The sequence below is a fragment of the Corvus cornix genome, chromosome 3 (assembly GCF_000738735.6).
Source record: "Corvus cornix cornix isolate S_Up_H32 chromosome 3, ASM73873v5, whole genome shotgun sequence".
NCBI classification, from domain to species: Eukaryota; Metazoa; Chordata; class Aves; order Passeriformes; family Corvidae; genus Corvus; species Corvus cornix.
The window spans coordinates 42,235,564-42,262,935 of NC_047056.1; the positions used below are offsets into that span (position 1 = coordinate 42,235,564).

A 27,372-nucleotide genomic window follows, 5' to 3' on the forward strand; every position below is an offset into this window, starting at 1 on the left:
ATTGAAGGACAATACAAGCATACTAGCAAAGAACCACATTCCCTATTGTTTTAAACTCAAAGGAGCAGTGAAACAGGTAAGATTTAAGGATGCTGAAGCTGTAAGAACAGAGAAGTACATGTTGCTGAAATAATCCTAGCACTTTCAAACTACAAAGAATTTTTAGAATCAGAACAACTGCAGTGTTTTATGGCTTTCAATGATAAATGTTTCATGGCTAACAAATGTTACTGCAATACCTGGAGGGAGTGTCTCCACACTTTGTGCCTTGTCGTCCCCATCGTTGCCACGCACTTCTTTCCTTTTGGGGTCAATATCATTTGGGTCCTCCTGAAAAAAGTACATAATGTTTAAAATAATCTTAATTTAGTTTTGTGTCTTCAAAGCAAACAGTAATAACTATGTTTTCCAGATTTTAAACTTAGAGTGGTCCAAGAAAACAAGGATTTTAAGAGAAACAATGATTATTTTTTCCATCACTTGAAAAACAGAACAAAGATTGAGACAGACTTTTGCAGTTAATTGCATAAATTCTTCTTTGGAAAAAAAAAAAAGGAAATCTACTAGGAAAGATGGAATTCTTTTTTTTAATCAGTAATATTCCAAGGAGCTACAAAGACAAAAAGGTTAAGCAAGACCTGAAGAAAGCCTTGCTCTAGCAAGAACAGCCTAAATAGAAAGTTATTTGAAAAGAGAAATCAGGTTATCTAGCAGTTATTTCCAGAATGGCAGCCTTACTATTGGAAAAATACTTCCAAAATATTTTCATGAGTTAATTTCATCAGAGTTTATTCTAGGCTTCACAGGCAATTCTGCTGGATTTGTGATTCCAGAGATATTGATGTTATAACCATTTAGATGGGGGGTGGGGAGGGGGCAAAGAATTTCATCAATGCCCTCCCCCAGTTTCCAGCATTTATTCTGAACCTGTAAATCTCATTTTCATTTCAATCGAGAAAGAAAAAAAAAAAAACCACAACCACCACTTTTTTGCATTCTTATTACCACAAAAACACAAAATATGACGTCAGAATTACTCCATTATGCATTTGGAAGAAGTGGAGAAGAGGCTCACTTTAAAACAAGAAAGAACTAGCAACTGCATGGACTGTATGCCAATTTGCACACTACACTTAGCCAAAGGATTTAAGTGCCATCAGCTTCTGTTGTTCTTGCACACTTGCCAAAAGAAATTCTGTTCCCTTTTCTAAATCTGCACCGAAGGAGTCCTGTTTACAAAACCAGTTATATTGGCACTATCCTGCTAAAGACAAGACCTTTACTACAGCATGCAAGAAGATACTGGTTAGTATAGCTGTAGTGTTGTCAGTGCACCTAAAAACATTACCAGGCCCCGGAGCCAAGCAGTGCAGAACAGTTCTTATCTCTTATAGGAATCTGCCAGTCTCCAGAGCAGGGTGCTGGTTTATGAAGTGCATACTGGAAAATGTCTCTGCCGTCCCAGCTCCTAAGCCACAGCTGGGAGTTCTTTGATGGAATAGTAAGTAGTTGGAACAGGCCAAACTTATGCTGGGGAACATTTTGACCACAAATTATACCATTTCAGCTTGTCCCCAGACATCTCAGAACTTTCCAATGTAAATTCTGCTTAAGCATCTAAGTGCTAAGTGGGCACTAATATTTAGAAATATGTTGAAAAAAGGCAACAGATTTCTAAAATACTGAAAATTAAAACTAAATACAGATGCTTTTTTCCCCCCTGAGAAATACAGGGTTTTATAAATCAGTTTAAAAATGAATGCTACCAATGCATGCTTTTCATAGCATCATGCATCAAGGATCCGGGAGAGAAGGAATTTGACCAGGGTCTTATACTACATATCACCATATTGGTACATACTTTTGGCTACTGGGCCTTGTGGAGGTCAATTGATACCTCTGCTTAAAGAAAGATTTAGGACAACAACAATAAAAATAACAAAAAAACCCCACACCAACACAAAAACACTCTCTCCCAAAGCCACACAATACATTTCAAGAAAATGTTTGACTCACACTGATGAGAGAAGTTATATGTCACTGTGCAATGAGTCCCACCAGCACAAGTGAAACAGATGCTTTCTGTGTTTTGAGAAAGTTGTATTTCACTAGTTTGTGAAATTTGGCTTTGTGCACCATTTTAAAAACACTACAGAAACACTTAAGTCGAAGTATCAACTGTAGCTGCAAAATTCAATGAAGCTCTTCACTATTCCAGATGACTGTAATGAGTCTAAAAAATACGTAAGTTAAAAAATAAATGCAAAACATCTGCTAAACAATCAAAACAATAATGCAAGGGTTTCTCCTGTAATTAAACAAAACAAAAACTATCGAGTGCTTCCTCATTGTCCCCCTCCCTTTAAGTCTTTAGGGTAAAACTTTGCCTTCCCATTAATCCTTCTAGCTAAGGACACATGCCATTGAGCATAATTATTTATCAAGTTCTTTCACTTTGGATTTTATTGCTGTTGTGTTTCGTATTTTTATAAAATAAACATAAACTACCAAAGGCAAAGTTAGATGCAGAAATCTTACGGTCAAATGCCATTTTGAATTCTTACAAATTTGACACTTTCAGGAAACTACTTGGTACAGCCTTCAGACATTCTGAGGTGAGCCAAGCTGCCGGGATGGAAGTTGCCACACTGCATATTGTTGGATGTTCAACTTGCCTCCTAGGACTCCTTATAAAACAGTATTGTGATGGGGCAGAATGAGCATTAAGGGATATTAACCTTGAACTTTGCGCCCTGGATTAGGACTTTGTGGCAGTTTTCTTCTCTAAAATCAGCGAGTCAGCTAAAACTGATATTCTATTGTAAGCACTAACTTTCACTCAATTAAGAATTTGGAAAGTACAACTGGGAAACCCCTACCTTTCAGGCGCAAACAATGTTATACCCTTTAGCAAGAACTTGAGAGCACAAAAAGAGATAAAAGCAGTTTGTAAAACCATAGGCATGAATACTACCAGTTTCTTTACATCTCTGACTGCACATTGCTTCAGCATGTTAATTTGGTGCTATACAGGAACCAGCCATATGGTCAAATGGCATTATGATGTTGCCATCACCACAGACAGTGGCGATGGCTACACCATAATGCTCTAAGCTTTTTCATCTTGCTTAGAGTGAAACAAAATCTCAGCTTCTAATGTGACCTTAAAAAGCCACTTGCTTTTGAGGAGTAATCTTCTTGGCAGAAGACAACAATGCTGGCACTGACAAAATGCATTCATACAGAAAGCTAAGCTTAAGGGAAGATTGAAAGCAACTTAAACTGCTTAAGAGGAGGCACAGCTCTTTAATCGTGAGAGCACAAGAGGGAGATTTAATGAACAAAAACTGAAAAGGCTACTGTATTTTTCTATATTAAAATACTGTTAATACTTTACAATAATATTTTCCTGACAGTCTTAAAAAGAGCCAGCAATATCAGGCTACAACTGAGTATGCAAATGCACATGGAAAACTATTTTAAGGTTATTGAAAACAAAAAGGTAGCTGCCAAATACCAGAGACATTAACCACTCATTAGATTTACACAGAACACCACTATAATAAAACCTTTGTGGTCATTGTTCATGCAGTTATTTTCTTAGGCCAGGACATATCAACAAGAAAATAAGTGCACGCCAGCTAAAATGCATGTGTTGCAGGGATTTGGCATATATTAATTTCACACATCATGCCACTCCTTCCCACTAATTTCTGAATCAGTACTAGAAGACATGCAAAGAAACAAAATTGCAACCTTTCAAGTCCATTTGTTGGGCAATATTACAACAATACTGCAGTAATATTTTAAACATAACAAATAAATGTACATTAAATGTAATTTTTAAATTCAATTATCTAAATACCTTTGCTATTCCCAAAGCTCTGAAACTAAGCGACGTACATTTACTTAACATTTTGTTAAAACATTCCTTGCAGCAATGACCTTGCACAATTCGTTATGGTAAATTGAGTAAACTAAGGGTGAGGTGGATGTTTTTTTAGGCTGATTAATCACTGAAGTGCAGCAACTTTTTCTTTCAGGATACTATAAGGTCTCCATGCCTCAGAAAGCCCCCATCTACTGACAAACCTTGCTATTACTGCTCACTTTTCTTTTCCTGCTCAACTCACTCACTCCATTAAGACTACCTGAGAGACTGAATTTGAAATATGTTGAAAATGCAACATCAAACCCCACTTCTGAGAACTGAACTCAAAAAAATTGTTTCAGGAAATTATTAGTTACACATTTGCAGCTGCTCTGCTGCAGGGAAACAATGAGGTAGTTCAAATTCAAAGCAGGATTCAAACATTTTTATAGCATTTCTACATATATACAACAAGACATCGTATTCCATGAGAAATTTAAGAGTACTCAATTTGAGTTTAGAAAGCTGTAATTATACACACATGTACATTAGAGGATAATTTCATTACCATTACTTGAATCTTCCAGACCACTTACCCTTCTAGTTTTGGTATATTTGTATGCATTGAATATTATATTCCTTACAAGCATTGCAACACAATTTTTTGTCAGTTATTTCATTTGGCATCAAAACCAATTTTAAACTGTTCCAAGTCCCTAGGTATTGCTTCTATTAAAAAAAAATTAAAACCACACTTAAAACCACTACTGTTTTTCCTATTTTTGTCTCACAATACATTTCTTCCTTTTAATTATAGTTTCAAGTATCACGGATTTGACATTTAACTGCTACGAACTAGATCTCAGTATAGCAGAGATTTCAACCCCACAGTGGCTTCCTATCAAGAGAACAACTTAACAACATGAAACATCCTTAGATACATTAAGATATCACACAGACCTTACAAGTAGCAAGTCAACACAGATCTCTGAAAAGCTCTTGAGGTTGGAAATACCTCAAGTGGGAGCTGACTGTGTCCCCAATACCAGCCATTCCTCTCACAGGCCAATCTAGATGATGAACATCATGCAACATTTGGGCACAGGAGATGGCTGGGAGTTATGTGCTACCTGGGCCGGTGGACATTCAGAGAAAATAATTGAGAAATGTATCCTTGTTGAACAAAATAACATATTAAGACTTAATATCCATTTCAGAACTTGTTTTTAGGCAAGGACTACTGCAGACAGATTTTCCTCTACTAGTGATTTTCCAAGAGAAAAGCATATACTGGCAGCATCTTCAAAGAGCCTCACTTAATCCAGCTGGCCTAATACAAGGCTGTGCTGCATCCAGCAGTACAGATCAGTCAAATGAAGTGATCATTTTGGAAGGGGTGCTCTCACTGCAAGACAGCTCCTCTCAGGACTTCATACACTTCTGTCCTGACCACGTACTTGGGACCAGACACTCGGAAGCACTTCCATGTTGCGTGGAGCAGCACTTGGCATTGCAACAGTTTAATGCCTGCTGAAGTTTACATCCCTAAACCAAGCATAAAGGCTCCTCGCAAAGCTTAGTTACTGAAGAAAAGGACTCAAAGCCACGGAGAATCAGACAGCTGACTAAGACACTGACAAAGCCAAAGCCCAAGCTTCTTTGCCACTGCTTAGTATCTCCTTCTGTACTTAATATGTGCCTCTTCCCCCCACCCCAATTCAGTTTACAATCTTTTAATTAGCTATCACATTGGCTAAGTAAGCCCTGAAGCACCAGTTCCTCCCAACTCAGGAAGATGTTCAGCAGAGTCCAGCGTCCAGCTCGACTTGCTTTCTGACCCAGCACTCACTCACTGCCTCCTTCCTAAGGCATCTCAGAAACATGACTCCAGTCCCTCTTGCTGCAGTAAATGAATCCAGCTTTCCTGTGTGCCAGGCAAGCACTCTAGCAATTTAATGTAATTACATTATGGGGCACTCACTTCTTCCCTTCTCAGCAAAAACCTTTTGTACAAAACAGAGAAAAAGTATCCTCTGAAAATGCCTGGAATGCCGCTTCTTACAGAAAAGACAAGCAGGAAAAAACCCATAAACAAATGCTAACTTCCTTTGACTGCCAACCTGCTCAGCATACTAAAGCAGACATTTCCAAGCACACCAGGAAGTGAAGCATAAATAAATACGAAAAACACTGAAAAACTATATACTTTGCAATGTTTGATTATCACTGTTGGTGCCCAAAATTATTACAGCAAACATGATTTAATTTCATTCTCACTCCTTTACTCAGTGTAAGTAAATTGCTGTCAAAGGTACATTCCTTTTGTATGTTTAAGTACTCAAAACAAAAATAGAAGCTTCCATCAGGGTGAACACACACAGCCCTCATAAGAAGACAATTTTAAATTCTCAAAAAAAGCAGGGAAAAGCATCAGGATTATACCTTGATGGCTCCATGCATAGGAAATGTGTTTAGATATACTCTCAGTGAATACACTAAAAACATTTTGAAAATGGCAATTACTATAAGGTGTACTCTCTAGACAAAATTAAATGCCTTAGTGTCCTACCATCTCTGTAAATGTTACCTTTACTTAGCGCAAAGTACATATTTTGGAGCTTAAAGGCACTACCTGAAGTACTAAAACAACTATAAAATGTGACATTTTCTAAACCTAGAATGGATTAAACAAAAATAATGCTTTATCTGAAGTTTCTGGAAAACAAGTATATATATTCTCTGAGGAAGGTCTTTGCAGTTGAAGACTTATTTGTACAGTAATTGGGATCAACTGGAAGTTCTGGTTCAACTTAATTTCTGGGCACAATAGACCTAAACTGACAAAAGCCAAGCAGCAACAGAAAACCCCAGGTAGGGCAGGTCAGGCTATTCAAGAAGTAAGCATTTAAGTATAGATCAGCTATTAAATATGAAGATTTGCATGCAAATATATTTAAGATAATCTGTAAATTTTCATTAGTTCCCTAAAAGTAGCAGCATGACTTATCCCCCAAATACCCACACTGGTATAATATACAAGGGATTAATTTATGAGCCCACAAATCCTACACAGTTTTAGACTGTATTTCAGTATTTTACAAAAAAATTAATTTTTCTGTAAGTACCTGTCATCATAATGTGATCCTAAAGACATTAAAAATAACCCCAAACCCTCAACACTTTTACAGCTTAGAGAGAATTCTGGTACCCTGCTCCAGGTAACCTCTAATAAACCATGTTCCCTTTTGCCTAGAGACTTCATCCACTCTAGTGATAAATGTCAAAACTAAGTGGACAACCTTACCACCTACCAGTAAAGCAGAGAATTAAACATTACTTGCCTCACAAAATTGGCAATCTAGTATACCACCAGAAAGAGGAAACAAAAAACTCACAAACCCCAGAAACTACAACACCCCTTTGAATTCCATCAGCTCTACAGTGAAAAAACACTGTTAGATCTAAAGTGATTGTCAGACTGACAGTCAATACAATGCAATGACACACACCCCCACACAGAGCGCGGGTAAGAACACATCTTCTTGCTAAAGGCTACTTCTATCTAAGTCTTCCATGTTGAAAGAAGCCCTGCCAACCAAAGATTTCCACAGAGGCCACCACAGACAGAAGCAGAATCAGCACCTGCTGTGAAGTGCCCAAACACCAGAAAGCAAAATGGATCTCTCTCTGGCTTGATTTTCACCTCTCCACAGAAACAGCAGAAGTGAGGGGAAGGTCTCATACACCAGACAGAATGTGAATGGACAAAAACACTGCAGAGGAGCCACGAAAATGTTTCACTGTTTTTTCTAAGGTCATTCAATCCTCATGATTCATGATGCTGCATAAATGTACAAGGATAGATGGCAATGGCGGGGCAAGGGGGAAGTGTAGGAGAAACATACAAGGGTACTGGTACTGATAGAAGGGTATAATCTCAAGTGCACCAGTAGCTTTGAAAGCAAGGAATTAGCGTCTCTAAAGATGGCAGCAGGTCACAAACAGTATCCAGTGTTTCCTGTTAAATTCATCATGCCTCAAAAAAAAATCTCACTGTCTGCATTACCTGCCACAGACTATGAAAACAAAACATCACAAAACATTTGCAGTGATTATTTAAATTCAGGGTAACACCTAAGGCTATTATCACCCAGTTTAAGTTTCCAAAAGGAAAGATTGATGGTGACAAAAGACATTTCTTTCAAAAGTTAGTTCATGTGGGTTTTTTTAATAATGTTGAAAACAGCCTTCTATTCCATCAGTATCTGTCAGTGCAGACACAGTTACGTGATTTATAAAAGTAAGTGCACACTCAGCACCAATAGCTTTTAAGTTGCTCTTTTAGTTGTGCCAGATTGGGAAAAAAAATCCAAGAATATATTAATCATAAATGATCATCAATCAAAACAGGCTGATTGATCTGATTTGTTATAGATAAGCAAGCAAAAAAAAAAGCAACCCCAAAACTTCAACAGCAAAAAAGAAGAACTTGGAAACAAAACCTTACCATTTGCAACTTGTTAAAAGCATCTTAGGTATAAGCACCTTATATTCAGGTGCAGAGGTATATTCACCTCTAAGGAACATTTTGTCGTCATATCTGGTGTGAGTTAAAAGGTGTTTTGAGGCACATACCTAGGCAGTAGCAATAATTTTAGCATGCTTATCCCATACCTTCTAATGCTTGCAAGTAATATTTTTTTTTGTTTGTCCTGGGTTTTTTGTTTTAATTGATCCATTTCTGGAATGGGAAAAGGTTGAAGAAGTGGCAACTACTTCCAAACAGGGCATGGCTTGATACACAAACAGTATCTGCCCACTGTGCTTCTTTCAAACTCCCCAGCTCTTGTTTGAGAATTACTGTGCCTATTCATTTTCTCACTTGAGTGCTTTCCAAGATGTGAAACCTGAACATTACGTAGCTTAATACGAGTACACAGGCCCCAATTCAGATCCAAGGGATACAGAGGCCTTATTAGTCATTCAAAAAATTATTGAGATTAGATTCCTGTTTAACAATCCCAGTTGATTCTACTTAAAGCAGATGAAAGAGCCCATGGAACAACTAGTCCAACAAGGGGAAGAAACCAGAAGGACATCATCATCTTAAACTGGTGCAATGCTTTACAAAGCAAGCATGGAGCTGATGCTGCTTACTCTGACAAGACAGCTGCTGTACAGTCCAGCTGCTGTTGACAGGGGCTGTTCACATCTCACCACGTCTCCATCTTGAACTCGTGGAATGTCCCCACTTCTCCCCTTATACACACTGGTGTGGCAGACCAGGTGATCCAACTCATTTGGCTGACTTGACAGTGAGCTGGGGAGGATATGGATGTATCATTTCGCTGGGTGGGATTTTTTTAAACCACAGGACCAAGCACTAAATTATCTGAGGTACTGGATGCAAGGGAAGCATTCCCAGCTAGGGTAGCAGGGGGAAAAGTGCTGAAAGGGGTGTTCCCATTACAAGTAAAGGATTACAAGTTTAGTTGCAACATTAAACCACCCATCACTCAAAACCACTACAAATTTTTCTTCTTGAAAGAAGGCAATTACTCAACAAATGCTCAGGCATGATTTAATGCCACCTCTTGTTAATTCTACAGTATTAGAAATGTCTGATGAATTAGCCTGTATTTTAAAGTCCTACCCCTAATCCTCTTTGAATTCAAACTCATCACTGCTTGCTCTTAGCTCTCTGAAGAAAAAAAGAAAAGAAAAAAAAAGCTTCTGCACAGGAAGAAAGGGGAAAGCACAGAAAGCAAAATTTTGTTTTCATATTTAGTTATACGAGAAAGTCTCATTTTCTGGAAGTCCAGGAAACTGAAGTTAAATATTTGAAAGAAAAGTGAAGTATTAAATAAATAAGCAGAACTCAACATGAATGCATCCAAAAACTTAAGTATACTGAAGTATTCCAACAACCCAAATCTCCCCCTATATAGATCTGAATGAAGCAGTAAGAAAATCGCTCACCAGCAATACAAGAACCAGATGCAGCAGAAAGGAAGAACAGAAGAAAAAAATTCCCATAACTTGTACATGCATCTTGAAGCACAGAGAGCAGAAACAGAAAGCAATTGGAACTAAACCCTCCTCACTTAATTTTGGTTTACAAATATTTAAACTTGCAAACGTAACTGAGATCAAAAGGACATCAGAAATGCAATTACATCTAAAACCAAACTGCTGTAGCTCACATCCACAGTTTGCTAGCAAAGGGGAAAGGTGACTATTATACCACAACAACACAAATTGTTAAACCAAGAAAACTCTCTTGCATTAAGGAAGAAGAAAGAAAAAAAGAGCAAGATACAGCTAACAAGTTGAATGTTTTGCTGTATGAGATCTGTAGGGCTACAATGCAATAAAGCAACACATCACCACACTTACATTTTCTCAGCCATAATGGAAGGTTACCACAGTCATATAAGGAAAGTGAAGATAGACTGAGACAAAGGAATTAAAGTTGCTGTGTCTTGGAACTTTTCTGTAGAATGCAAGAGCATTGCTTTGGTCTCTAAGAATATAATAAGAAAAGAAAAAGCAAGACTGATTTTAAAATCACAACTTTTTGTTTTAAAAGGGAAAAAGGTTAATCTTCAGATTCAGAAAGCAAGGCACTGAAAAACAAGGAAACCATTTCCTTATACCTCTTTCAAAGAGGTCATCTTTGAACACAAAGAGATGGAATAAGTCCCAGAAGTCTGAAAAATTACTTAGTAACTCCTCTAATTAAATAACCTTCAGAGGAAGCTTGTGCTTGACAGATGACTTCTGCCTTCAATAACTCTCTGCATATTTTCTCTCTATCTCAACAGTAGGATTTATGATCAGGTCTCCGCAGCTCTGGGCATGTGACACAGTACACTCAGTATTACTTTTCATCATCTGTGTTTAAAAGTTAAGACTTTTACTGAAAAAAATAAAAAAAAAAAAAAAAAGTTTTCGTCCAGTTCAAAAATTCTGACAGTAAATTATATCTATTAATGCATTAAACATTAAAGGCTCCATACTACAAAATCCACACAGATGTTTGCCAATAACATCTTTGATTTTTGCCAGACCCAGACAGCATCACTCATCTGCAATACTCTGGACTACTAAATCAAAACTCAATCCCATAATGAAACAAATGCCTATGAGAAACAGGACAAGAAGTCTGGAAGACAGACCCCTGCATCAGAAGGAAGAAACATTAATCACTACTGAGATAATGGACATCTATACTTCAAATTTTTTCTGCCAAACTTTAATACTAAGATTTCTACCTGAAGCAGGCAATGTGGATCTTTGTATCTATGCTCAACACAACATAAAACTGTATAACATTATTCCTTTGAAAGACACCATTCTGCAGTAAGGCACCAACTGGAAAAGAAAAAGATTGGAGGGTTTTTGTCTACTAAGGGTAACCCTCAAACTGATGCTGTTACAGGAAGCCGATGTCAGAGCACTCTATTAGTAAAATTTTGACCACACAGACACAGAGCTTCAAGGCAGAAAATTAGGCATTTTGCCTTGCTGCTCCTCGCACACAGCACTGCCTTTCCTCCAATCTGGGCTGCATTAGCTTGTCTGTACTCCATGAAAGAGTAGTCCTTCAAGCTGGGATCCTGTTAGTTCAGCCCTGAGCAAAGGCAGATTGTAAGGCACAGAGAGGAGCAGTAATTTTAGGCAAATTTTATACCAAGTGTATAAATTGAGCCCTTTAGATACAATTTAGGTCCTGTGTGCAAAACATTCAATATTCTCACTGTGTATCAGATATATCTATCAGACCTGGGAGCACAAAGTTAACAATACACAAACTTATTCATGGGAAAGACCAAGGGGAAAAAAGTTTAGAAAAGACTGAGCAATTTACTGAGGCACCCCAGGAATTCTGCACACTTGCAAGCAGCAAGGAGATTTCACACTACCCAGGCACACTGGAGTTAATCTCATTCTAAAGAGAGATGGAAAACCTCCTCCTGGATGCTAAGGCCTAACAAGAAAAGGTTGGGGGCTCAAGTCTGCTGAAGTTATGGCCTATTCATCTGCAGCCTCTCAGAGGAGAGGTCACCAACTGTGCACCCTTAGCGGAGATCTCACACAACCTCCACAAAGAGCCTTTATCATAGAAACTGACGTAAGAGGGGGGAGCCAGAATTAAAGCCTGATCCAAGCATGACGGCTAAGCCAAGTGCAGTGCAGAAAGCTTTTGTGCTGCTCTCAAACCTCCCAAAATAAAGAAAAGTCTTGAAATTTAACAACTCAAAAGAGTCCAACAGGAAAAATTACTCCAACCCAGACTCCAGTTTAAGGCTGCCTAACTCAAACTATTAGAAATTTCTCAGTCAAAATTTACACCCTTCTGCAGAACTTTATGAGCTACCATTCTCTAGAAGACATCCAAATACATGGAAGATCAACCTTAAGGTCAAAAAATGTCAAAAGATGAGGTCAAAGCTGTCATCTAGTTTGGAAGTCATGAATAGTATATAACAGACAAGAGCAAAATGTCACTCCTATCATCTAGTGTTTTCACAACACATACTGCCCCACTATTTTTAACACTGAGCTCTCCGCCTCTTCTCACTATATATGACCATATACTGACATTTAAGACATAAGTCATCCCAAGGTAGATGAGGAAAAAAAAAGGATATGAGGAGAAAGACTCCTTGTATTCATGTGCATGATGTGCATGCATGCATATATATGCACACACAAAAACATATACACGCATGCATATACAGAGTTAACCACAGACTTACTTTGTACTAGAAAACTGGGGGGAGGTACAGGGCAGGAGATCAAATACACTTTTAAAAGTACAAAAAAATCCTAACAAGTAATTTAAACTTCCACTAGATTATTAAAAAAAAATAGAATTAATTGGTCTCCGGCAAGTGAGAGAAGAGTTGAAATCACTATCATAGCACAACAGCAAATAAAAAAACGGAAATATACATTACCACAAAGAAGACACAACCAAAACAAAACCTACGGAGCAACAAGAATTCACAAAACCTAAGAAAAACAATAGTAATAAACATCTTGAGCCCAAGCCATAGCATCATTCGCAAATTTAGCTGGTAGAATAAAGTCACATGGATTAGAAAAGTCCTTAAAGATAAGAGAGATCCTAAAATATTTAGAGAATAAGAAACAAGTTATCAAACTTGAAGGAATTCAAACTACATGAGTCAGAATGTCCTATATTTTTAATGACTTGCTTTGAATAGTGTGGATAAATGAAGTGGGTGCAGTCAACTGGCTTGACTTTTTAGACCAGTTACACTGTCAAAAAATTAGAGCCACCAGGTTTTAGAACCCCCACACATTGCTCTAATGCCTTACCCCATTTTGCTTGTATTTTGGGAAAAAAGCACCAAAATACTGAGCCATAGAACACAAGCTGAGTGTCGCAAACTAAGCTTCAGAGAAATAGTGTGTAGCACATTTCTCAGACTAATAACTCAAAAGCTGTTTCTAGACTAATGAGTAAATATGATCTGCCAAAATTCCTTATATTTTGACTCACATACCCAGATTAACAGTTGAATTGCAGCCTAAATGCACCTTTACCATAATTTAAGATTTCAGTTAAGACTACAATGGGTAACAGAACTACACAAGCAGGAGCATTTATAAACTAAGGCCATGAGAAATTAGGCTTTCTAATCTTTACCCACAAGGAGCTACAAATATTTAAATTCATGATACAGTCTTTCCTTCAGGGAAGTCATAATCTGATCTGCCCTTATCTGCTACATTGTCTATTTTCTTTCAAACAGCTTATCAAAGATGACACATTGAAGTCTATTTTGAATTGAGCAACAGATTCAAAAGCAGAACGTGGAAGACTAATAAGAAAGGAAAGAAGAGAATAGTCCGTCAAAAGAGTTTTCTGGGTCAGGAGGAAGGCCTAAAAAAAGGTCTGACACACACACGAAACCAGAAAAAAAACCAAACTTCCTAGAGAAAATGAAGAAATACTTCAGAACTACCAAGTAACAATTCAAAGTAAGTGTTTCTTTGACATTTAATTCTCACCACTGGACAAATATGTTTCAGATAACAGCAGCTTTAAAAGGTTTATTATTAAACATATAGTCACCTTGAAAACTCATTTATTTTTCACTTGCTGGAAAGCACAGATAAAGACAGAGACATAGATTAGGTCACCTGCTCTCATTGTGTGCATTGTTCTGTTGATAGATATTACCCACATGTTGAGATCAAAGCCGAAAATAAAAAGTGCTAAGGAAAATCCTGAAAGATAAAATCACCCAAATTTACACAACCACATAAAGGAACATTTACAAACAATTTAAGAAGAGGGAGATACACGTTAACTTCTCCAGTCACTGCATGCTACTTTCCAAAAGCCAAGTGTCTGGTACCCTTCTGCCAGCCCCAAGCAATACTGCTTGATGTCTCCAATCTTCCTCTTCTTTTTCTTTTCCACTCATGCACTCACACTCCTCTCCTCTAAGAGGATTAATTAGTCCTTAAAACCAGAGTAGAATTCCTTGATGCTCAAACTCATCAGGTGCCACTGAATGGAGCTGTAACACAAACAGGAGTATGTTTTGTTTGTTCTGATACTGCTTTTGAAAGTCACCAGCTCTATTTCCTCAACCTAACATCAAAACCTGTTCCAATCCTGTATTTCACTAGGCTGTCCCTTTCCCTTTCACCAAACTTCTTTAACCGCTGGCATTATAAAGAGAAGTTGCTTACCATGAGCATTAGCTGGAGAACCTATACATTATAATTCTGGGTGATCGTATTTGGTTCTAAAACACTATTAAACACTGTTTGCCTATCTTCTGCTGCTGCTTCAAAGCCACACACAGAGAAACTACCGATTTTACAATCTCTCACACTTGTGAACCTTTTAACATCAGCACTTAAGGCAAAACACTCAAAAACTCATTATCAGCTACATATCCAGTGCTAACCATTTGTTGCAATTGGACATATTTATAAATAATGCTGAGATTATATAGAGGCAGCGTCTAAGCTTTCTTACACACAGAAAAATGCCCCTGATTAAAGCAAATGGCCAAGAGTTTTCCTTCATAGGCAAACAAATACAATAAATTTTTTTGGAACACGTGTTGCACAAAATTATTGTGTTTATTTTTGTATCAGCTGCTTTCACTACTACCAAGGGAATTCTCTTTTCTGGTTGAGTTAGTGAAAACAACTGGCCCACTGCTAAAGATGAAAGAGGTGAATTGTCAGTCATAAGCAGGAACTTACAATTTTAGAATCCTATTTAAGTAGGTGAAAAACAAAAGCAAATTGAACATTTGTTAAAATCCACAACCTACAATGAGAGCCATAGGTTTTCTTTTAAGGAAAACCATTATAAGTAAATTGCTTTTTAATCAGGCTATTAGTTTAAATTCTCTTCAGATACAGTAATAGAAACATCTTAGTAAATGCACAACTACAAGCAACAACTTGGAGAATGATCTTGGTTCAATCCTTGGTTAAAGTAAGCCTGAAGCGTTGCACACTTTATTTGTGTTTATTGATTATTTTTGGACACAGGAAGATCTTGCATTTATGAAATCAACCTGCTTGAGGCAAAGATAAACTTACAGAGAAACTCATACACTGAAGTTTACACTACACTTGAATGGAAGATACTGATTCTGTCTTAACCATCAGTTCATTCCACTGACTATAAACCACTGCTGCTAGCATCACTGAAGAAAAACAACACAATTCAAATTTTAGATTTTCAAATATTCTTTCACATTGCTTTTCAGAAGTATATTAACTAATAATAAAATTGGATTTATGGAATAATGAGACCTTTGACACCACAGTAAGTAAAAAGCAGAGCAGACTTTTTAAGCCTAGGATACAAAGTTTTATCAATTATTATTCAAGAGTTATCTATTGAATATAGTGTGTAGAAATAGCTCACTGGTAACCATAGTTTCAGCTTTGTGGATTGCAAGCAGCGTCTTTTATTTCTTAGAGTCCCTTTATACAGGGATAAGCCTATGCCTGCATCTTCTCACTTTCAACTTGAAAATGTTTCAAGTAGTACATTTTTCCTACCCTGTTTAACTTATATTTCTTAGCCCAGGTTTCCTACACATTAATAGATTTTTTTTTCTATCATCTTGCATTTCACTGGGTGTCTGGATTAAAACAGTTTATTGATTTTTTTTAATCTGCTTTTCTATACAGAATGATTTAAAGTAAAAGAGAAAGACTGTCCCCACAGTAGTTATTTCACTATATATGCTGCTTCTTCCTTGCCCACCTTCCCAACAAAAACTACACAGTACTTCTCAAGCAGTTTACATATTTGATTGCAATTCTTAGGGATAATTTTGGGGAGCACCTACCTCCACAACCAATAGGAGCTCAACCATATCAAGAAAGAGGACTACATGGGGCAGGGGAATCAATAGAAAAGATGATCTGGAGAACATAACCTATCAGTCCTCAGATGTCATATTAAATGGACTCTCTTCTGAAGAAAATATATTGCTTCCCCCTTTTAAGTAGTTAGTCCTTTGTATCTACTTAGATCCATCCAGGTTAAATTACAGGAAACTTTGTAGTGAGGACAAAGATAAAGGAATTTGACAGAAAAAATGCAGAACATGCACCAGAAACAGAATCAAGAGATTTTTCAGAAGAAAGGGGTTCATCTGGAACTCTCAAGAGATGGGGAAAAGAGAATTTAATATACTGTTTACTCACAAAATCCAAACATGCACAGCTAAGGGGGGGGGGAAAAAAAAAAAAAAAAAGCTGTGTACTCAGGTTTAATAATGGAAAAGAAAAGCATCTTGGGATTACTTCTACCGTAACCTCTTGCAAGGCAGCGGAGATCATATGGAATGGTTGTCCAAAATGAAAAGAAACCTAGAGCTTTGCACCATCAGGATCAAGAAAAAACAAATCTGCTCTGAAGTTCAAAATGAATCTGAATCATGAATATCTACAAGCTATATAACAGTATGAATAATACATAGTCCAGATGAGAGAAGTAAATATTAGCTCTCTTAACCAAATCATTCCTTTGGAGATGAAATAAAATATTGGCTATTTTTACTTAGCTTAGTCCTCACATTTTCATCCCCTTAAAAGTGGAACTGCATCCCTGATGACAACACATTTTCTTGGCGAAGTTCAGTATGACCTTAAGAGCTCCCAGCTTTTTAAAAACTGTACTGAAATTTTGTACCCTTTTGAAGATAGGGTGGTTTTATTGCCAGTTAAACACTAGCATTAATTGCTGTAGCTAGGGTAAAAAAATACAATGTATGAAGTAGGAAATGAAATACAGTGTATGCAGCACAACTCAGGGAACTCACATGAGAGATCTACTGGAAGAAAAATACTATCTTGCTCCTCCATGCTATTGATAAACTATACATGTCTGCTTTTCAACAAAGGACTAGATTAAAATTAGTTTTCCTTGCTCCCATACCAGACTTCTTGCAGTTTGCATTCTTAATCTGCTTTCTACACTGATTCAGCACACAGAAGGACGTTCTTACACATGCACATTGACAATATGTTTAGTTACAGCTGAAAAACTGTTCAAAAAAACCCTAAAGCTTATTTCTAATGAGTTTTGCATGTCTAATTCTGAATACATAGAAAAATAAACCCAGTTTTCTCACGTGCACAGTGCCACCAAAAGATTAGTCCTTTCCAAAAAGCGATCAACTCAGCCAGCAAGAACTAAGGACACACAAGATAAAGGCAAAGGAGCAAAACTGGTGGACACAGATCATGTCTGTCCAGGTGCTCTTCATCAGGGATCTGCAGAAGAGAGAACAAAGGAAAGCTCTGCTTTGACAGAGCTCAGCTCTTCTAGCAGTGACTCAAAACTATCAGAGAATACTTCAAAGGTAAATTCCTCATCCTTCCATCAAGATACCTATTATTCTCTTACTGAGTGCCAACAGAGCACCACTTTACAGCTTTTGGTTTCATTTTCCACTGAAGACAGGCTCAAGGACTTCCAAGCAACCATTACATTAGAGTTTGGAATCCAAGGCATGCAGCTATGTTAGCTATGACCCAGGCAAAAATTGTGCAGCTCAAGAGCATGGAAGCACTGACATGTGAACCCAGATGTTCAACAAAAGGTGTTCTGCTAGGCCAATTATACTAATCCTCTTCATGCGGCAGAGCTAGCAAAGCTGAGGGCACACCACAGCAAAACTATCTGGATAATGTGCTGGGAGGTCATGGTCCAGCCAAGGTAGCAAGCAGGATTGAGCCATCAAAAGCAGAATCTATCTGGTCATGAGAACAGCCACCTTGACTGCTCAGAGACCTCAAAACTAAAGGATTTTGTGCCCTACAATGTTTTGCTCTTTGTCTTTCCAGCCATTAGAAGATCTACTAAATCTGATCTACTAGGCTGATCAGAAAAAGGGTGTGCAAGACACCTTAAAAAGTACATAAGTAAACTCGATTTTCTGCTAGTAAATTCACCTGAATTTTTGTAATCCCTGCTGACCCCAAAGAAAGGATGTATTTTCTCAACAATGTTAACTTCTACACCAAAATTGCCCTGAATATAATTTATATCATTTAACAAAATTAAAAACCAACCAAAACAAAAACAGAAAAAACCCCACATCTTTCCTGAAACCTTTCACACACACAAGAAAAACAGAAATTGAAAGGATAAGCAAACCCAAACAACAGTATGTATTTAACACCTACAAAAGGTATAAAACTTTGAAACATGCCATTTTTTCTATTCATTTAGGTGCCTAATGCTTAAGGGCAGGCAGTGATATGGAGGGGGAATGGTTTTAAACTGGAAAGGGTAAGTTCAGATGCAATATGAAGAAGAAATTCTTTCCTGTGAGGGAGATGAGGCACTGGCTCAGCTTGCCCAGAAAAGCTGTGGATGCCCCATCCCTGGAATTATTCTTGGCCAGATTGGATGGGCCTTTGAGCAACCTGGTCTAGTAAGAGGTCATCCTGTCCATGGCAGGGGAGTTGGAACTAGATGATCTTTAAGGACCCTTCCAACCCAAAATATTCGATGACTATGATTCTTACAGGTAAACTTTGAAACAGGTCTTTCTTCCTTGCAAGAGAAGTAAGGTGTGAACATTTGTAACAAAACAAGAATCTGTTATCAACAAACTAGATTTCCATCATAGGATCTCTGTGTAAAAGTAAAAACAGATTTCACCTCAGAAGCCTACCTTTCCAGAAGCTAACACAGTCTATGGGAAATCATTCTTAATTGTTTTACAGCACCTTTACATAGCAGCACGGACCAATATGACAAAAAAGCTATTTCCCCTTTTCCACTGCTCTCTCATGATGCTTCAATACAGCCAAATACCAACAGCAGAAACATAAAAAGGTCCCCAGACAACAAAAAAATTACTGGATTAACAGATTTTTGTTGCACAACCAGCAAACTCTACAGAAACATATTCTTTTCATAGGGAGGAGAGCTACAAGGGAGAGAACAGAAAATGAAATAACTGTTCTGGCAGTCAATACTTTTCTTATCCTAGAAAAACATACCACATGTCATCCATCTTGAAAAATGTATTAATAAAGAAATTAAATTCTTGAATCCTCAGGCTGCCAAATTTGATTGCAGTGCAAGAAAGCCACACTTGGTTTTCTCTTCCTCCTACTCATGATCTTATCAAGTTCTTGCATTAGTCTTCCAATGACTCACATACAAGCAAACAAATTTCAACTTTAAATAGTTTGTAACGAAATTACTACTGATAAGATTTATACAGAAGCAAACAAGAAGAAAAAGTGTTTTATCAAAATCAGATAGGGAAAATGCAAAAAAAACATGCTAACCCTAAAGTTTCTGTGTGAATGCTTATCTGTGGGTGGATAGCAGTCCTGTTCTGAGCAATACTTAAGTATTAAGAATAATAATTAAGATTAGGAGTATACTAGATATGCATCTTGGTCTACCAATTAAGGTATTGTTTGTTAAGACAACTCTGCTTTCAGATGATCAAAGAATAACCTGGCAAATCTGTCAGAATTCTATAATTTAATACATTAAAATATTACCTAGTAACATTCCTTTCCCATCTTGAGAAGGTGACTGAAAAGGATTTTCAACTTCTGTTTTTAAACCCTTGGAAGAACACACACTGTAGACATTACTCCAACTATCTAAAAGATAAAGTTAATAGAACATTACAGAACAGTCAAATATTCAGCAGCAGCTACAGCTAAGCTTTTCATGCAGTTAACACATTCTGGCCCATTCACTTTCTCAGCCCTGCTTAAATCAAGGGTTTAAGCCTTTCTTTATGAAAAGTTTCCAACACTGAAGTCTCCACACACACACTTTAGTATTATATTCCGAGTTTTCCCTGATTCTTTTTTAAATGGAGAACAGCTATTCCTGACATAATTTGTTTGTAAGAGAATTTTAAGCCTTCAAAATGAAGGCACAACAGCCATGTGCCGCAACATGATTCATACCTTTCTTAAGCATTAACTGAAGAAAGAGAACTGAATTACGTTGTTAGGCCAATCTGCCAGCACAAATGTAAATGGAAGTTTTCCTTTTAATTCAAAAGGCTGTGTTTTGGGCAGGATTCACTTCAGTGCCTCCACAATGACCCACAGAACTATACCCAGAGTTCATGGCTCACTGCTTGGCCATGAGCCACCCCCTGCACCACGCAGAAGTTGGCACCACCCGCCTGCTCAGAGCTGCCAGCTGAGCCGTGTGCTCTGCCAGGAAGCCATTATTCTGTGGATTCAGAAAAGTCTGGGGGAAAGAGCAACTGATAACCAATTATTCCTTAAAAACAACTTTAAAAGCAGTAAGCGCACTAGACTACATCACTCTTCTCCGGACATATTTTCTACCATTAATTTACTGCAGTCACAAAGAGCATCAGGTTTTGCTTCACTGCTACACTTAGCAGGCTCAAATCAATTATGTGCAGTTTTGATGACATTGAATTGCTAAAAAACTAAAGTGCCTGGACATGCTTGCCCCACTTGTGCTTGCTGTGCTTTCAGTTCCCTTCTTGTGAGGTCATTCATGGCAAATACAACTGGAGCCTCATCTCTGATCAGCCCATCAGCCACATCGGCAATAGATGATTTGTTGGAAAATACATCTCCTAAGTGCAATAAATGCAACTGATAAATATGCCTGACCAAGCAACCCTTCACTTCCCTGGTGATGGCCTACACTGCATGTAGGTACAATGCCTCACTTTCTGGCACACAGGTATCTAACTAAATGGCATAAAAAGCAGAAGAGACTAAGAGCCAGTTTTTCCATCCATCTCACACTGTACAGCATGGGTTCTTACCTCAAACAGTAAAGTGTCACAGTAAAAGAAGAAATACTCAATTTTTCTTAATTTGCATGACAAGAGTCTAAGGCACCTAAGGACATAATTAGGCCCTATCTCCTTCAAATACTTAAATACTATCTTGTTAATCTTTTGGTTAGATTCATAAACAGCCTTATTTTCATTTCAAATGGAGAAACTAGCCCAGAATGAGCATGTGATAACAAAGGCAAGCCCATTTGTCAAACATCAAAAATTACTATTTTGGAAACAAATAGACAATGCAATTTAATTTTATTTCCCTTAGCAAGTGCTAAAAGCCAATGAATGTGATACTAATTAGTTCATGCTGACAACAAAAGAATTTCCCAGTTACTCTAAGGACGGCTTTTAGGAAGCCAATCTTTTCTTGACCAAAAGTTCACAGAATTAAGAATTGAATTTCTGCAAATGTAGAGAAAGGTACTGGAAAGATAAAATTTGCATTACTAATTCATTTACTACTTTAGCAGCTGTACAGTACTTTTAGAAAACAAAAGTCACTGTTTCATATGATTATTAGTTCTCTGCAATAATTAATGATTTAAGGATGTGGAAAGGGTTAGCCTCATTTTTAGGTGACTTGATTCAAAGCCATAGCATTTCTTGTAAAGACAGTAATTTCAATAAAAGAGAGAACTCAGATACAGTCAAGATAGCAGGCAGGTCCCCAGATAAGAGAAAGAAAAAATTTAAAAGTCAGTTAAGAATCTCTTCAATATTACACAGGTGGAGACAAAAAAGTTAACCAGAAGTCAACTGAGACATTTCTGTCTCATCAGCAATCCTCCCCAAACCTCTGCCTCCCTTCCCTCCCCACCAACAGTTTATCTGTACAAAACTGAGTCTTAATCAAACTTTTTTTGACTGAGATTCAGTGAGAAGTTTCAGCGAAGAAGTTTCAGTGAAGCCCGAAAAGATTAACTATCTGGCTTACTGTATCATAGGAAAAAAACATGTTAAGTTAGAGGAATTTGATAAAAATGCCAAGTAATAAAGCTTTAGAAATGTCCTACAGCTGGGCTCTTGAGGAAGAGAAGTCATTCAGGAAGGAGGCAGCCATAAAGGTAGAGCTATAGCAAATCTTCCACTTTAAAACAATAAGCTGACACCAGTAATTTTGAGAGGGGAAGAGTCAAAGCAACTTTGGTTTATCATTACACAAAAAAATCAGTGAATTTTCTTCATCAGTACCAAAAAAGATACCTTGACAGTTAGAGGGAGAAAAAAAAAAAGAAAAATCTCTCAAGTACCCCATCTACTAGGCCTATTTGGGTATAAGTTTTAAGACAAAACTTTTACATAAAGGCATTTCAAACCCCACTCTGCAAGCAGATTGGAAGTAATTTATCACGTAAAAGCAGATCTTTCACATAAAACTCATTTCAGAGATGCATGTAGTTAAAAGTCTGTCATCATTAGTTGGCAAAGGGATTTTGAGCACTTAAGAGCCACCTAATTGATAAAGCAATATCAGAGATTAGTACCATGACATTTCTAATAACTTTGAGTTCTGCAGAGATGCTTTGGGGACAATCTGATCTCTGTGGTGCCTTCAGAATAATTCAAAATCATCATTGACTATGAGGAACAGAAGAAAAAAAAAAAAAAATCAGACAATACCATAGATTCTTGGAAGGTACAATCTCTGTAAAAACACTCATGGATACTTATAAGCATGCATATTGAAATTAGACACAGATCTCCAGCCCAGAAATGCTAAGCAGTTCCATACACTGTTTTAACTCCAGAAAGATATTTAAAGCATCCAGCACCTAAAAAGGTACCAAAAATGTATCATTATCATGCTTCTACAAAGAAACTCTAGAGAGTCACTGGAATATTGCAATCCTTGTCATAGGTTTCAGTATAGATCAAAAATAAGCTCCTGAAATACAGCTGCTTTTCTCTTGCAGGCACAAGTGAAGGAAGTTGCAAGTGAAAGGCAATTTCCCTCTCTACATGCATTTCAAGAAGTATCTTTGCAAGAAGCTAACTACAATTCCCAGAGAAACATTTTATACCAGCTAACCTCGGCCCCCTGAGTCTTCAAAAGCAACCATGCTCCTTTCCTGTTTAAACTAAGGAAGGAAGCCTTGCCTTAATTGATCGGTCATGCTCTGAACAAATGTTTTCATAACCACAAATCCAAACCACTGCAGACTTCACAGCTTCAGAAGATACAAACTTCAAAAGATATCTTTAACCTAACAACTTGCAATAGAAGAACAGCAAGAAACGAGATACAATGCTTTTTCCAAGTGAAATCTTGCTTGACTGAAAATCTTAAAAGTCAACCCAAAAAAAAGGACTGGTTGCAAGAGTGCTCTGTGCCCTCAAAGCTTTCCCTAAATTTTGTTTTAAAATGAGACAACAAAGGATATAACACCAAATTCTTTTAGTCTCAGACTTATCAAAGGACATCAACTATTAATTGCCACACTTTAGTAGAAGGCATAGGTGAAGTAAAGAAAAAAACTATTAAAAATAGTGCACTTTCACATTAAGAACAGAAAACATTTTCTTCACTCAGCTATAAAGGAAGAAGTAATTTCTCCCCTCACTGAGCTGATAGCCTGTGTGCATCTTTTTCTCTGATAACCTGAACTGTCAAGCTCTGTGTTTAATATCCAGGGCCTGCTTAGCCTGGAACACTACTTACACAGTAGGAATACACTCATGTTTCTCATATTTAATTTCTGGAAGGCTTTTTGTCCATCCAGATAATTTGATGTTCATTAAAAGTCACATCTTCCATTATTCAGCTTGTCCAAATTCACTTTCAAAACCATAATTTTGCAGCTAGTAACCTTAAAAAATCCTGTAACTTCTTTAGAGCATTGTGGAACTGGCATCCATGCCAGATCAAAAACAAGTTTGTTTACACCAAGCTGTGGTCACAAAGACCTGCATATAATTTGTGGGAAATTAAGTATGAAAGGGTAACAACATAGGGAACCAACACAAGGAAGACCAAGTATTATGAGAATTTGCATTTTGATATTTAATCTTTTTTGACAGGCATATAATTTGTCTCAATTTTCAAGTACTCAGACAAGCTGAGGACAGACAAAAGATGATACAAAAACTGAATTTTAGCCAAAACAATGATCACATATAAAGAAAAAAAATTTCTGCTGGTTTTTCATATTAATTTGCACTCTTGACCATTTTTCTCCCCCTATTATTATTATCAAAGAAATTCAGATAACTCTAGAAATTTATTTCTGACAGACCTTATTCTTCAAAGAAATTTAGAAGGTACAGAAAAAGCCTTTAGCAACATGCATTTAAACAGGTAAGTATATCTCTATTTTAGAGTAATTTTCAGCTAGGGCAGCTATCCAGATCAGATGGTATCTCCTCTAAACTTCTTTCTAAAATAGCAGCAAACCACTAGTAACAGGAGTATCGCATCAAATGAAGGCAGAGGCTAAATGTCTCTTAACTTCCTTCATGACTGTCAGTCATTAATTACATTTACCCTCCCCTAAAGATAATTTTTCAGGAGTTAATAGAAAGCAAATTTACAGTGAAGCATCCCTGTTGCAGTCCCAATATTCTTGCTCAAAATTTTCCCAAACACTATAGAAATACGAACTTAATTATTTAAGGATGTCATTGTGACTATCTGTGAAACCACACAACCTATGAAAATCTGGCAATAAAAAACAAGTGACAGTTTTAGATTCATGACCTTTTTGCAGCACCCCTGAAGAAAACATTTACTTCCCCTGTTCAGATGGAGTTGAAGCTTAGATGCATGCTCTACCTGCTACCAGAGGCTAGAGAAACTGGAGTGCCTGGGAAGACTTTTGTAGCCCCAGCAGGCAGAAGGTAACACTAAAATCCATTTCTTCCCAGAACCACAGTCCAGGATCAGAACCACTAAACCTTTGTTTAGTATTACTAAGAGACTTTTCAAAAGCATTAAGAACTGTGAAAGACTCACTGGGGTTGGGAAGGCAGTGATCAGGAAACTGAACACAGACGCTTGCACACTCAGCATGCTCTGCAACACCACCTACCAATCAAGGGAGGAGTGCTCTATATCTATTTACCAGGCTTTTCCCCTGCAGTAAAAGAACAGAGGTGAATGGATGAAGTGGCTAAGGAGATGAGTTAAGATATGGAAGACAAGAAAACAGAATGGAAATGGTTGGAATAATAATGTAAAGAAATTGCAATACACTGCACCAACTGTAACCTTCCTGTTAAAAATCATCAGGTTCAGAGATCTCATCCCAAATACCTCAGCTGCATGTCCCACCCAGACTATCAGGCTCCAACTCTTGTTTTAATTGACAGTCAAGTTTCAAAACTCATAATTCAAGGGAGACTAGTGCGGAGGGGAAAACACATATTTGACTTCACTGACAAATCACATTTTAATCATCAAAACCATTTTGAGAAAGTGGCAGATGTGTACATGACTAGCTCTAGTGATTGTTCGCTGAAGACAAAGAAATGCAGTTCTGAAACTGCAGAAACAAGATACAACCTCTCATGCAAAACCAATCTGCCTAGTACATTAGACAAAAAAAAAAAAGTTATTGATATGATTTCAAAAGAAAGCCATTAAGGAACATTAGAAGTATTTATCCTTCCAGCAAGATGCTTTCCGTGTCTAACGGAGGGCCATTAAAAGTTGTATTGAAAATGAGCACTCACAAGGTGCGGGGGTGTGGGAGTTGTAGTAAAGCTTCAGAGGGCACACTGGCAGTGCCTGTTTCCTGGGCAGCACACACAGCAGTGCCAATAGCACAGTCAGGAGGCTGTTTATAATGAAACACTAAAAAAACCCCCACATTTAGAACAGGGCCACAGATTTTATATAGTCATCACAGAAGCATGCAGCAGGCTGCATCTCTAAATCAATTTCAAGAACAATCAATACTCCTCTAACACACCAGGCAGGCTAGATAAGTAAAGTTTTATTTTCACAATTGCTTGTGAGTGTGCTTTATAGCAAAATCAAAAAGCCAGAACCAATGTCTACTTCAGTACTAAGAATAATTTTTCTGTGGTCACTCTGCCATGAAATCACTATAATCTCACTATTTTCTGAGTCAACTAAAGAAGGATTATCACAAGCAATGCCAAGAATATTTTGCCTTATCTAAAATTATAACCCTATATATTCACAATAAGTGAAGAAGTATTTTAAATCTGCAAGGGTATACGTTTTAAAAAATTGTTACAGAAATGCTATGGGATATTGAGTTTGTACTTCTTATAAAGAAGATTCTAGTATGGTAACTCACTGTACTGTGCATAAAATACTAATGATTGAATTTCTATAAAACCTTTTTGGAGTTTAGGAGAACTAGAGGTGCATCTTCAGCAATTTATATCTTAATTCTTGAAAATCCATGCCAAGTTGACAAATAGAACATCACAGAAGTGTATTGACAAGAGTGGTACCCAATTTTACCCTCTAGTCCTCTAGGGGCTCACTTCAGATATGCAGCCAGTTATGCCAGCTGGCACACCAAAAAGCAAGAGCATTACCAGAACTTCATCCTCTTCTGGATTTATGATTAGTGTTTCAGGACATCTTTCAATTTCCTGCAATTTCCATACATAGTTGCTTCCTACAATAAAGTGCAAAGTTATTATCTTGCTAACTCACAACTAGGGATCTCATTTACAGATGCTCCACATTTGAGCTTTGCATGGTGTTTTGTGAAATGTAACTGAACTTTCTATTACTTGAATTCAATTAGCAAGGACCCAGCAGAAAACACAACCCTTTGCTATCCTGGACTCCAGCAAAAGAAGCGTAGAAGTGGCTGGCAGGTGTAAGAGCCACTGTACAGAAAGATGTGCCCAGTAAGTACCACCATTTCAAGTCAGCTAATTCTACAGCTCCCGAAGTTCAAGGAGGCCAATTACACTGTGATCCAGATTGCTTTCACTTTTGCTTAGACAGCCCCCAAGTTATATTTTCGTGTGCTAAAATATAGGCTGGAAGAAGACAACTATAACGGGAACAAGGAATTTGCACTTTCTAAAGCAGGTTTTTGTCAGCAAAAATGTAAAGCACTACAATTAGTCAACATTTAATTATCCCTGGCATGCAAGAAATGAAGATGCAATCAAGAATGATTAGAAAAATTGCAACTTCAAGTTGTGCAGGCTAATACTGGCAGTACCTTA

The 27,372-nt window shown here is 37.4% G+C and overlaps 1 protein-coding gene across 1 annotated transcript in view; it reads right to left on the bottom strand.

The window, feature by feature from the left end:
- GALNT2 (polypeptide N-acetylgalactosaminyltransferase 2) overlaps positions 1–27,372 on the bottom strand; it is a 95,402-nt gene that overhangs the window by 44,582 nt on the left and 23,448 nt on the right. The window contains exon 2 of the mRNA XM_039569191.1: positions 240–330. Within this exon, the coding sequence (XP_039425125.1) occupies positions 240–330 (91 nt within the window). The remainder of the gene's footprint in view (positions 1–239; positions 331–27,372) is intronic.